Source organism: Gossypium hirsutum, chromosome A11 (genome assembly GCF_007990345.1).
Source record: "Gossypium hirsutum isolate 1008001.06 chromosome A11, Gossypium_hirsutum_v2.1, whole genome shotgun sequence".
NCBI classification, from domain to species: Eukaryota; Viridiplantae; Streptophyta; class Magnoliopsida; order Malvales; family Malvaceae; genus Gossypium; species Gossypium hirsutum.
The window spans coordinates 22,050,046-22,064,292 of NC_053434.1; the positions used below are offsets into that span (position 1 = coordinate 22,050,046).

The 14,247-nt window shown below is 32.5% G+C and overlaps 2 protein-coding genes across 4 annotated transcripts; both read right to left on the reverse strand.

The window, feature by feature from the left end:
• Positions 1–1,220: 1,220 nt before the first annotated feature.
• On the reverse strand, positions 1,221–9,471 carry LOC107912726 (KH domain-containing protein At4g18375). Of its 3 annotated transcripts, XM_041081351.1 has the most exons (9): positions 9,328–9,471; positions 8,374–9,151; positions 5,683–6,138; positions 5,281–5,526; positions 4,939–5,148; positions 2,797–2,861; positions 2,615–2,714; positions 1,998–2,213; positions 1,221–1,513 (listed from the first exon to the last, which is right to left on the reverse strand). In XM_041081351.1, exons 2-9 carry the CDS (start codon positions 9,034–9,036, stop codon positions 1,508–1,510), a joined length of 1,962 nt encoding a protein of 653 aa, XP_040937285.1. In that variant the 5' UTR covers positions 9,037–9,151; positions 9,328–9,471; the 3' UTR covers positions 1,221–1,507. The 3 variants fall into 3 exon arrangements, with proteins under 3 accessions (XP_040937285.1, XP_016696520.2, XP_016696521.2); XM_016841031.2 differs by lacking the exon at positions 1,221–1,513 and having other exon boundaries at positions 1,632–2,213; XM_016841032.2 differs by lacking the exon at positions 1,221–1,513 and having other exon boundaries at positions 1,632–2,218.
• Positions 9,472–11,617: 2,146 nt separating this feature from the next.
• LOC107912727 (ribulose bisphosphate carboxylase small chain, chloroplastic-like) lies at positions 11,618–13,017 on the reverse strand. Its single transcript, XM_016841033.2, has 3 exons — positions 12,327–13,017; positions 12,098–12,232; positions 11,618–12,011 (listed from the first exon to the last, which is right to left on the reverse strand). Exons 1-3 carry the CDS (start codon positions 12,498–12,500, stop codon positions 11,781–11,783), a joined length of 540 nt encoding a protein of 179 aa, XP_016696522.1. The 5' UTR covers positions 12,501–13,017; the 3' UTR covers positions 11,618–11,780.
• Between the last annotated feature and the right edge of the window lie 1,230 nt (positions 13,018–14,247).

Genomic DNA, 14,247 nt, shown 5'->3' on the forward strand with positions numbered 1-14,247 from the left:
TAAATGGTGTGATTGGCATTGAGCTAATACCGTTATTGCCATTTGATTGTCGTATGTGCCAAAATAAATGCTATAAAAATCATTACAAACTTTATGTTTAGATTTTTCATATAATGTTTACTGTTATAAAATGAGATTGATATCAATCATTTCTCAACCTTTACATATATAATCTTTACTGTTACAAAATGCTTGGAATCATTACTCTTCAACTCTTACTGCTTCACTGAGATTACCATCATACTCTACTAACATTTTAACTCAAAACACTTTATATTAAAAAAAATTTATATAAAAACCCATCCTTTAAAATATTACCACTTCCTTGTTATTTTACCGTTAGCTTACAAAATAATAATTTCCTAAAAAACCTACTATATATTCTTTGTTAATATCTCCAAGATCAAGATCCGAGTGTTAAATAAATAGTAATGTTTCTGATACAAAGTATATGCACAATTTCGTTCCCATCTTGAATAGTTCTACTAATTCTATCTATTTGTTTAGTAACTTAACCTACTAGATTGATGTCAACTAACTAGTGACACCAAACCGGTAAAAGACTTGATATTTGTACAGATACATAGACCTTGGCTCAAAGGGATTGGACAAAACCATCAATAGATTAGATTTCTTCTTTTGATCCTAACAAAATACGCCTGCCTACGGGTTTATATACAAATCTCCCCTTATAACCCAAGTAAAATGTGACACATGGGGCAAGTAAATTGTCATCTTACTTCAAAAGGCCAAAACCATCAGTGCGTTTTCTTCTTTTGATCCCAACAAAATACGCCAACGGGTTTACATGAGAAGAAATTTTTTTGTGATTAAGAATCAACCACAAAACTGTTCATACAAGTTGCAAAGTGGGAGAACCACTTTCCTACATTGAGGATGAGACAACCGACTATATACAAGAATGGCTGAGTACTAGGCTTATCCATTTTTGTGTCCCAATAATAATAGGATAGACTTTTATAGATTTAATGAACATTGTACTTCCCTGTACCAAATGGAAGAAAAGATACAAATATTTAAGGTCAACCCTTTCTTTTTCTCCAAGTGCCATAACATATATGCCATATCGCCTTTTGATGGGATTTTACCATTATTAAGCTTTTTGCCTATTTGACACGGACAAATACAATGCCAATTTTGAGTCTAGGGAAGGAAACAAAAATAGGATAACAAATGTCACTATCTTAATAATATCTATATGAATTGAAAAGACATCTAATTGCTTCAACAAAATAATCAGATTCCAATATCCTCAAATGTGAGTCAAACACCAACCACAGTCCAATAGTACAAGGCAATTATAGTAACAGGAATAATAAACCTTAGTGAAACCGACCTGGGTTCATGTGAGAGGATTGATGATGACTTGGCTCCTTCAACGAGGAAGCAAGAATCTCCTGTGCAAAATTTAGCCCTGACCCTACCTCACCACACTTCCATGAGAGCGCTTTGTAGCTCCGGCTTCCATACCTATCCGCACATTCAACTATCGCTGTCAAAGTAAAATATACAAAGCACAAAATTAGCACAATAATTACATGAACAAATTGACAACAGCCCAAGATACGATACATTCCAAAAGATTAAAAGCATTGGTTTACTCTATCAGGTGTCAAACAATCATCATTTGATTTATCTACACACAAGTCCAAACATAGCAAGAACAGGTCTAAGTTTACAACTTCACCAATACGTCTTTCACTTAACAATTGAATCAAAAGTATCCAGTAATGTGACGGCCTATGTAATCTCTAATATTCGGAAAGTTGAAATATAGTACAAAAATGAGCCTATTGAATTTAATACGGGTTAGAGCCTTGCTGTGCACTGTAATTGTGGTAAGCACTTGGTGGAGCATTGAAGTTGGCGTAAGGCCCTTGCTGAGAATTAAGTGGATAGGGGATTTGCTGCACAGTCAAATTATGATATGGGCCTTGATGAGCTTGCCTGTTTGAATAGTTCTGTTGAGCACTCACATTTTGATAGGGGCTATATTGAGCACTCATTTTCTGATAGGAACTTTGGTGGATGTTCGTATTTGGATATGAATCCTGTTGTGCATTCATGCTTTGTCCAGAAGAAGCCATGAACGACTGAAAAATGCTCTGAGCACTTGTATGCTCAGAAGATCGAGGGAACTCTTCAAAGCCACCAGTTTGAGGATCATCAAGCTTTAGGATTGCCCTTGAAACCTACACTTCACAACAAAAACAAGTTAGCAAATCTTATACCTTCCTTTAACATTGCGCTTGACCCGAATAGGTATCCTCCAATATATAACATACTAATTCATACAATTTTTCTTTCCATTCAATAACAACCATGCAGCACCCAACACTGATAAATGATGCATGGATGCTACACTTCCCACAACAAGAAATCAAGGATTTACAGCACATTCCTTTCACTAAACATTTAAGGAGATACCATTTTGAAACAATATTGTGCCACCATTCCTACTGAAAAAAAAACTCCACCAATGGAAAAACAAAGCCAGAAACTTCAATAGATCTTTAACTTGTTCATTTTTTGAAGTGCAATCTCCAAACTATACCAGGTCCAGGTTATGGTATCCCAAATTCAGAATTATTACCTCACTACTAATAAAAACAGTACTTCCTCTGGTGCCTACTGCAGAACTTGACACAGTTTCCGGAACTTTAGCTTCAACAGCACAGTTCATATTTAAGTATCTGCAACAACAGAATCCAACAAACCGAATCCATTAAGTTAAACATGAAAATTAGACCAAGAAAGTTTTGATAACACCAGTACCTAGCAGCAGCTGGAGGAACAGAAAAATTCTGAGGTTCATAGTCATACACATGTGCACCACCACCCTTCAGAATAGCATAAAGAATACTTTTAGCTATTTAACCAAATCATAAGACATCTTGAAAATCCAAAGCTTGAAAACATGCACCAAGGAAAACTATCCTCTTGACAAATCAACATTCTCAACAAAATACTAAAAAACAGGAAATAATGTCTTTCATCAGATTTTAAATTTTTAAATAAATAAGAATCTGACCTGTAATAGAACTCAATGGAAGGCCCAACCCCAAGAAAGATTAGAAATCATCAATTAAATGTATTAAACTAAACTATAAAACCCATGAAAGGGTATGATTACTTTCAAACTTGTAAGACCAAACAAACAATAAGAAGCCAAATAAAACTAGGGCAGATCATAAGAACTTACATAATATATAGGTTACTCTAAAGTTTGAATTCCATTTATCTATTGAATAAAACTCATATCCTAAATTAGAAGTTTTAATAAGTATAGTGATGTCTTAGAATTATCTACCAAGAACCAAACAAATATAAATAAAAGCTAGGGGTCTTAATTTTTTTTTTTTTCACATGTTTGAAAGAAGTGAATGACAAGCTCCTTTAAGATTTAACATTCACTGTTCTTTTAAATTGTTAGCCCTAACTTCAAAGGTTTGGATCCTCAACTGAGGGCCAGTTTACCATTGAGGCTGAAAAGTGTTGTGAAAAAGTGCTTTAGAAAAGTGTAAGTGCTTTTGGGAAGATAAAATGTCTATTTTAAACATGATGATGAAAAGGTAATTTTATTGAGAAGCACTTTTCTAAAAGCCAAAAGCTAAAAATTTTGGCTTTTTGGCTTGGCTTAAAATCCCAGTTTAAAATCAAGGTTTGGTTTGAGAAGCTGCTTGTTTGGGTTGAAAAGTGCTTTTGAACCTCAATGGTAAACACACCCTTAATCAAACTAATATATATTATAACAACTTCATAATTTATCAACAAATAAATCACAGAATCCATACAGATAAAGCAAATAAAACACATTATCTAATTAGAGATTTATATTATAAACTAGGAGTGAGCATTCGATTGAATCGAATGAAAAAAGTTCGAGTTAATCGAGTTGACAAGTTTGATTTATCATCATAACTCTGTTTGAAATTTTTTTAAATCGAGTTGAGTAAAATGAAATTTGAGTCGAGTTGAATCGATTGAAATTGTTCGAGTTAAATTTTAAAAAATTAAACATGTCAAATTAAAATCTTGTTACAATATAATGAATTCCATATTAGAGCAGATAAATTTGAAAGCATATATTGTTGAAAACTCTATCAAAGCAAAATATGAAAAAAAAAATAGATATTTTAGTATGATAAACTTGAATAATTAATTTACTTATTTAGGTCATAAAAAATATTATTTTAGAATTTTTTTTATTTTTATATATTCTTTAGATTTTTTTAATATTTTTAAAATTTTTATATTTTTTTTAAAAATGGACCAAAAGTGTATTTACACCAATATGTTATTTGAGTTATTCGAATTGTAAAATTCAACTCAACTCGAACTTGAAACTCGAATAAGTTATTCAAGTTTACTCGAAAAAACCAAATAACTCGATTCAATTAACTTGAAACTCAAATTTTTATTTTATTTTTTCAAGTCAAATCGAGTTTTGCTCACCCCTATTAGCAGTTAGAACGAGACTTGTTAAACAATGAAAGCTAAAGTTGGAAAAAGCTATCTTTTGACCGAATGAACCCATTGATTTTGACTCGTAACAACTTAAAGACCTAAAATGACTTGAACTAAAATCAACTTGAACCTTAAACTTAGATTGAGTACGAATTTTATTATTTTCTCACATTTAAATTTCAAATTTTGATTAAAAAAATGATAAATACAATAAATTTTATTATCAGAAGGAAATGCCCAAACATAAGTAGCTTGGAATTTAAAATGATCCAAACCTTAATTGCCAAAACCAACTCACACATACCTGAAATGATCCGGAATATAAATTCACTCAATATGACCCAATCCCAACCCTCCCAATCACCAAAAAACAGTTAATTGCATAATTATGGTTTCAACTCTAGAAAGATAAAGAAGTAACTAAAGCAAAAATTTGATAAAGAAATATACCCTGAAAGATTCAAATCCACCAGAGTAGCCAGGCCCTATTGTAGCAGCTGGTGGTGGACCATCAGGCATGTTTCTTGCAGGACCGGATACACGGACAGATCCAGCAGAAGCAGGTTCTGCTCCAGCATTCACATCTCGCAATGTTCTTACTCTAAGTCTCGAAGCAATCTCAGCCAAAGCATCCTTAGCGACACCAAAATTGCCAGATATCTGAATGGAAAAAAAAACAAATTACTTTACATAAAAACAAAGCTGAAATATTGAAAATATTAGACCTTCTGGAATTGAATTGGACAAATACAGAAATACCCTTGGTGATAGATAAGTTTCCAACAAGATTACCTGTACTAGCTCTTCATCTTCATATGCACATTTAGGCTTATCATCCTTCGAGCATACACGAATATCTGCCTGGGTTCTCCTCCTCATCTCATTGATTACATGACCTCCTTGCCCAAGAATGCACCCGACCTTGCTTGATGGAACAAGCAACCTAGTAGTAATTGTACCTTTCTCAGATGATTCACTAGTTTTACTCTGAAGCTGTAGAATGGCATCTATTGTATGCGATCGAGGGTTCCCAAGAGCCTAGAATAATAAATGGACTAGCATAAGCTTTTTTTTTTTAAGTCTAAAAAGAGTACAAAGTTTAAGGCAGGAGCAACTAGTTGACATACAAAAAGGGTAAAATATGTTATTTTATTTTTCCTCAAGAGGAATGAAGCTAGAGTCAAAATAAAATACCTCAATTCCAGAGACATGAATTACTCGCTCATCTGACTCCGTTGATGCATCTTCAACATGAATGCCTGCTCCTGTTTCCTGCTGTAACTGTTTAACATTAAAGCCACCCTTGCCAATTACACCACCAATCTTCCCAGATGGGCACAAAATTTTCATTGAAAACTCAGCTGAAGCTTCAGCACCACCTGCTGGAGGAATACTGCTGAAGCTACCTGGCCCAATTCCAGATAGCCGGTTTCTATGAGCACTCATCCATGGCATTGGTGGACTATCATGAGGAGAAAAATTTCGATGCGACCACATTGAATAGCTTGGTGGAAGAGCACTAGGAGGGAAATTCTGGCTTGAATGTGGCACAGAGAAGCTCAAAGGAGGCTTGTCTTTCCGTGGATTTTGATGCAAAAGAGTGGAAACTTCATATAGAGCTCTCTTTGTGACATCTCGTCTTCCTGATATCTGCAGTAAGTTCCAAAAACTAGAGTTTTTAAGGAATTGAAAGAAAACATAAAATAGCAAGAAACTATCTTCTAACAACAGTTTTTCAGAGATCAAACCATGAATGGTTAAGGACAATACCTCTCATTTTCCTGAAATTTGCAGTAAATTACAAAAAATACAGCTTGCAGGAATTGCAAGAAAATTCAAAATTGCAAGAAACACCTACTGACAACAGTTTTTAGAGATCAAACCATGAATGGTGAAGGAAAATTTCTAATCCAGTAGCACCTACAGGCTTTGCATCCAGCAACTAGGAAAATTCACAATAAATGAGAAAAAAAAAAGTTTATTGAAACAAAGGACAAGGATTTCAACACATTATAGCATTAAAAAAATGACAAGAGAAAGGGCAGCCAACGTAAATCTTTGACTTCCCACTGAAACAATCTACTGACAACTATTTGACAATCAGAAATATAGGCTGACAAACTACATCCAAAGCCTTCCCAGTGAATCAAAACTCAATAACACGTAAGACCAACTTCCAAAATTTATATGCTGCTCACATCAATGCAAAAAGTGCAGATAAAAGGGTAATGGGCCAAAATAAAAATATCCTTCAAAAAGGTGCTATTTTCTGTACCATCTCAGCTTTAACCTCACTCCACTCACCTCTCAAGCATGTATGGGCCCATCCTTTGCTTCTTCAGCCACTTGACCAAAAGCATGCAAGCTTTCAAACGAATTTGCCATAGGCAGCATAAATCTTTGAAAAACAAATTTGACCCCAGAATATTCTTCCTTGCTAAACACAATAAAACTGCTCAAACAGATTCATTCAACCTGTAGATACAAAGGCATGACACATCTTCAAACAAGCAATGGCCAGCAATCTGGCCAGCTGCTTGAAAAGCAAGGTTAGTCAAGGGCAGCCTATACGAACCAGTAAACCTGCAACCCACAGTACAGATTCACAAGGTTGGATTCAGTTAGAAATCCATCAAGCTTTGACACATTATGAAGAAAAATATGTTAAAGCTTTCTTCCACCCCAAATCACCATCTTGTCTAGCACAAAAAGCAAAATTTATTATGTTCCACTAGTAATATTTGTATTACATCTCATCATGTACATGTACAAAATCATATATAACTTATGTCAATCCATTATTATCCCTAATCAATAATCCCATTGAATTCAACATATTACCATTGATGTGCACATAAATGATAGAGACCCAAAGCAAAGTAATGGAGCTAATAACTTAGCTAAAGACCTTGAGCACTAAGAATCTGTAACCGAAAAAATAACTTTTATGAGAGTTTCAAATGGAGCTAATAATCCTTATTTTGTATTACTTGCTTCAGGCTACAGCAAGCCCAAACCTAAATAAGTGAAAGTCACTCTCAGTATCATAACCCCAACCACCAGAAAATATTAGTCCATCTGCCAATAGGACGGAAGACATGTGGCTTGGTGGAACAAAAAGGTCTGAGCCTTATGATAATATATGCAGCTAATTAACTGATTCTTTCTGGTCAAAAGATGCAAAAGTGTAGCAACCAATCAGTTGTTACGTTGGGGCAACTAGGTTAAGAAATAAGGATATGCCTACATTGCCACTTGAGCAATTCTCTCATACCAGAACTTGAAAAATCCTCCTCATCATAAGTCATTTCTTCACAGAAAAACCCTATCCAATAAGAAACTGACTCAAAAAAGATATAAAGGACGTTTATATAAGCACATGAATGAGACCCACATGTCAACCCAGGCTAAACAAAGACAGTATAGATAACTCAATATCCCCATATACAATCCTCTGAAAGGAAATCTTTCTCATATATCATCCTCACACTTCCTGCCGTATATCGCATTTTCAGAATATTCTAGGCAATCCTCTCTCGATGAAAATGGAGATGAACCAAAAAGTAAATTCCAAAGGCCTAACTGTTCGAAGATAGCAGTTCAAACATCAATTTTAGAGCATTGAAGCAGAGCATAATATAGGTAGTAATACTTTTAAGTCCTAAATTAGAGCTTCAGTTAGCATTCACAAAACATTGAAGCAGTAACAGGTTTGAATTGAAATTCAAATAAATGTGAAAAGTTCTTATAAGAGGAAGGGAATTCAACATTTTAGCCATTCAAGAAGATGTATGCAAGGGCTCTTTAATGTTTTAGCATGTTGATTTCTCAGTCAAACACATACAATAAATAAAAAAGTGTACAGCATATAAAGTTAATAGATACCTGCACTAATTCATCAGTTGCCACTGCACAAGCAGGAAGATGATCAGCCGTAAGAACACGTATAGTAGCACCTGTGCCACTTCGCAATCTTTGAATCACATCACCCCCTCTCCCTAAGAGACATCCTACCATATTATTCGGAACAAGAAGCCGTGCAGTGACAACAGCATTCCCATTATCATCATCAGACACTATCCCACCAAAAAGATCTTCCTCAACAATCCTATCGTGAACTTTCAACAAAGCATCCTGTGCAGCACAGCAAGGCTCCATGGGTACCTCTTTTTCATTATCACCACCATAATCCTCATCTGAATTATGTTCTTTCACCTTGGTCGGAGAACTATAAATAACAACAACTCTCTCATCACAACCAAGGACAGAATCACCAACCGTAATCTTAGCCCGAGTCTCCTGCCTTAATGCTTTTACTATAATCCCACCCTTCCCAATAACACCACCAATTTTTCTCGAAGGACAAAGTATACGGTAAACAGTGTCTCCAGGATTCAAATTTCCGGAAAACTGTTCAGGGGCAGAATTAACACCCAGTTTTAGTTTCCTATTATTATTATTATTATTATTATTATTATTATTAACCCCTTTTCTCTTAAAGGGCGTGTTCATCTGTTTCCTAAAGAAATTCCTCTTCCTCCCATCCATTTCAAAGCGAAAAATATGGTTAAGGGATTTGCCTAAGCAAAAATCCCCCCAAAATTGTAACTAAAATATTCCCAGTAACAAAATCAAACCCTATGCAGAGCTCAAATTAAGCTACCTGTAGAAGATCAAAGTTAAAAATTCCAGGCGTTAGTTGCTAGGGTTTCTACGCTTGAAACGAGAAGGTATAAAAAGATCCAAAAAATATAAACATATTATTTGAATTGAATGTGATTCAATGATGAAAAAGGGGGAAGGGGGAAGGGGTGAAAAAAGAAGGGAGAAGAAGGTTACCTGAGAGTAAAATTAAAGGAAAATTATGGGAAATGGAGTTGAAGGAGATGAAAGGAAAGATTTGGCTTCTTTGTCGTGAGAGCTATTTTCGACAGGTTCAGTGTACATGGATCAATGGATCGGGTCAGACCGGATTTGTTCCAAAACTTTTTAAATTCTTTGCTTAAGTTTATTGTTGGTTCAAAATAATTCCTTTAATTAAATTCCTCCACAATTTTAATTTTTTAAATTTATCTCTAAATTATTACAAGTTATGAGTCCATTATTTACAATTTAATTAAATAACACTTAATCCAAATTACAATATTACTTAAATTTAACTTAATGTCTAAATTAATTTTAATTAAAACTTTAAACTACATCCCTTTTTACCTTATCACCTTATATACATTTTTAGTCAAGGTTAAGCTATAAAAATAGTCACTAAATTCTTGCTTTCGTTCTATTTTGGTCATTGAACTATTATTTTTTTTATTTTAATCACTAATTTTTTATTAAATCAAATATCTTGATCACTCAAATTGATTTGGATTTTTTTATCGGTATAATGAAAATTTTAGACTTTTAATATTTACAAATTATATTAATTTGATCCTAAATATAAAACATTCAACAAATTTAACTCTCAATATTTACAAAATTTGTCATTTTAATTTGAATTTTTTAAAAATCAACAAATTCAGCCTTCAAATTTTATAAAATTTGTCAACTTAGTTTTAATTTTAAAAAATTCAATAAATTAATTTGTGGTCCTTTACAAATATTAATAATTTAATCTTCTTTACCCATAAATAGTAGCTTTAGGTTTCAAATTTTATAAAATTTATCATACTCCAATATAAAATTTCTAACCTCATCTTTGACCTAATTGTTTTTATACAATTTGTTTACCAACCCAACACATGGAAAATGGGAAAAAAAGAATGAAAAAAACCATATAGTAATTAAACAAAATTTATTACAAATCTATAGTAGAAACTGTAATAGCCAACAAACCAACTTATAATAATAATAAAAATATCACCAATTTTCACCCAAAAAAAATCACCAAACAACCAATTTTAATACTCAGAATAAATAAATAAATAAGTGATCCATCTTTTAAATTCAAAACAGAAGATAAATTAATGTGAAATGAATTTTTAATTATAGATAAAGTTATTTCAAAATGAGGTTGTTGCCATGATAGCTGCTATCATTTCAGTATTTATTTGTATTCATAAATATTAATTATATTGGCATGTATTCCTTTATTTTATATTTTGATGTTTTATCACAATTATATTTAAAAAGAAAGTATAATTATTAAATTGGTTTATTCAACATAATTTAATTTAGTTATATTTTCATGTGCATATAATATAAATTTTATTAAAATTTTGAAAATAAACTACGAATGTATAGATCACAAAAAGTTTTTGAAAGATATATATTATATTAAAATAATACTCTGAAACATACTCGCACTTGCATATTGAAAAAAATTGATATGTCTATTTTTACAATATTAACTAATTCGTAACTATTGATAATTAAGAACAACTTTTAAACTTTTGAAAGTTATGTTTAAAATACATAAAGTATTAAGTTATATAATTTCACATCGATTAAATCAGTGTAGTACTATAATCAATTAGTCACAGTTGGAAGTACCAAACTATATATCATAAGTAATCTCATAGATCTTTTGGAAGGATAAGTAACCTAATACTTACAAAATGAATCTGTTATTTGAATATGTGAATGTTATATAATCTGATATTTAAATTCGATATTATTTGGAGCAGTAATAAAATTTATTCATACTACATTAAGTGTTAGGTACAATAATAAAATATATTGTACTAAAAAGAAATTGGTTCATATTGTCACATATTCTTTATAAAATAAAGAAGCCGACATATGCTACAATATAAGAAAAAGTTATCCTTATTTTGAGGCAAATTTAACATTTTTACAAACTATAGAAATTAATTCTATCAAGATTTATGACTATTCCTCCTAATAATGTTATTTCTAAAATTTAATCCCAATGAAAGAAAAGGATGAAATGCATTGACTAATTGTGGAAAAATTTTATCCTCTTCTATTGGAAAACAATACCACAAAAATTTTATCCACAATTATATATCTATTTCAGCATTCTCATTCTAAAACATTACTGATTCCAAAATCCATGTTGTTCTTACCTTAATTAATACATTTAGCATCCACATTGAAAACTGCCCATCAATTTTCCAGCGGATGAAAACAAAGTAATTAAAAATAAGAAAGTGTAGGTCGAAGGAAATTGGGAAGAAAACCAACTTTTTATTCATTAGTTCTCAGGATTAAAACCCGGAAATCGAGAAACAAAGGCCAATAACTCAAAGAAAAGGAAAAGCAAAAGTAAAGAACATGATTTTTTCTGAGTACAAATTCAAACAAATGGAGAGACAAAGTTAATAAAAAGCTTAGAAGCCTGGAGGCTTGTAGGCAATGAAACTAATGCACTGCACTTGACGCACGTTGTCGAAGCCAATGATTCTAATGAATGCATTGGGGTATGCCTTCTTGCATTCCTCAAGCTCCTCCAACACCTGAGCCGAGTCGGTGCACCCGAACATGGGCAGCTTCCACATGGTCCAGTAGCGTCCATCGTAGTACGTGGGTAAGCTCGAGTACTTACGGTGCACGAATCCCTCCTGCACATGCATATAAAACACACTTAATCAACTCAAATATCCCACTAAAAAGTGGAGGAATGGAATAATTTAGAGCTCGAAAACACCTCCAATTCGAATTCCAAGCAAGGAACCCATTTTGAGCGAAGAAGGTAATCTACTTCCTTAGCCAACTGCACGGGTGTAAGATCGGGGAGGTATGAGAGAGTCTCAAACTTCTTCTTCCCAGTAGGAGGCCACACCTAGAAAACAACACCAAATATAAAACAAATTTTCCTTCAAATTTCCACCAGAGATTACACTAAAACTTAAACAAAAAAATTGATATAAATTTACCTGCATGCATTGCACTCTACCGCCATTGCTTGCGAGAGAAGTAATGTCGTTGTTGGCCTTCCTGGTGACTGGGAAAGCAGAGGCAGACTTGAGACCGGTGAAAGGAGCGACCATGTTAGCCTGTGCCGGAGAGGCAGTGGCAATGGTAGCCGATGAGATCATTGAGGAAGCCATTGCTAGTAGTGGGTACTAGTAGTGTATGCTATAGCTAAATATATCTCCCTTAATAATGTTTATTCCCCAGTGCCAATCCCCTATATATAATGGTGGAATTTGGGTATAACATCCTATGGTTACAAAGCTTTGAAGTTGAATTCGGAGAAAGGGTGACCGTCGGATTGAAAATTTGAAGAGACTATAGCATAATGACCACAAAGAGGGTGGGAAATATTTGAACAGTAGCCTTATCTTCGGCACCACAATGATAATGCCACGTTGAAGAAGCTCAATGATCTTATCTCATCCAATGGGAGGGCATGAATGTGTGATGGGCATTGCCTTAGTTTTACCCTTCTTGTCAGTCTTATTCTCTTCCTTGCATTTTTTGCACAAAAGATCAACATGGACCCATTCGGCAGAGCCCTTTGGGAAAATCTATGACCATACCTTCATGCTTGGTCAGGTTTAGACCAATGGATTCGACATTTTGGTTGTATTTGGATCATCTTTATTGCATCTATTTCTTTTAGTTGCATTTGAATTTCATCAGTTCGAATTCGAATTTGATAAATGGAGTTATTTTAGTGTCAGCTTTTTTACTTTTAAGTTTTAGAATTAAAGTTATTTTAGGATTTAGGGTGTTTTTAGTTTTTTAGGATTCAATTTACTAAATTGTAAAATTAAAGTTGTGTTTTTGTTTAAGTTTCATATTTTTAATTTAGACATTTCAACTATTTTAATAGGAGTCATAATATATTTGAGACAACTGGAGTTAGATGAGATGTAATGGTCTCTTGTTTTAATTAGTGGAGGGTTCGATCCTCAACTTGGATATAGATCAGATTTAGAACTTGTGGCTAGTATCTACCTTCTTAATAGACTTAAAAAATGCAGAAGATTAGATACTGGACTCGCTCCGATAAATACATTAAAAATAAATAAATTTGAATAAGTTTAAGTTAAGATTTTTTTTTGAGTAATTTAATTTAATCTATATATATAGGAAATTCAATTATTTTCAACTTAGATAATTTAGGTTTCTCATATGAGTTCAATTTATTAACTTTTAAAATAAAAAATCAAATTGAAACAGAATATACATACAACTAGTTTTGTACCATGTTGCAGAATAAAATTTTATTTATTGAAATGTATGATCTTATACTCTTCACAAATTTAGAATTTAATTTTTGTACTTTCATTTTTAGTAAGCTAGTCTCTCTACTTTTCAAATTTTAAAATTTAGATCCACTTGTTAACACTGTTATTTTTTTTATTAAACTTGTTGATGTGATGTTTTGAATAAAAAAAATACTCACTCGATAATCATATAATTAAAAAATGACGTTGCAATGAACCTGAATTTAACAAAAATAATTTTAAAAATATTAACAGTTAGACTTAAAATTTGAATTCTGAAAAGTAGAACGATTAAACTCCTAAAAATAAAAATATAGGGATTAAATTTCAATTTTATAAAGAGTACAAGGACTTATGGTATGTTTTAACCATGTTTAAACATAGAAAGTTAAAACTTTATAGGGTAAATTATACAATTAATCACCTAATTATTAGCATGTTTCTGTTTTGGTCACCAAACTATAAAAATTTTCAATTTCATCACTAGCGTTATAATTTGTTTCTATTTTGGTCACCACATTGAATTGTTAACAAAAATGGTGAGGTGGCCTTTTTTTACTTGGTATAATAACATATTTAATCCTTAATATTTACATATTCTATCAAATTAATCTTAATTCTA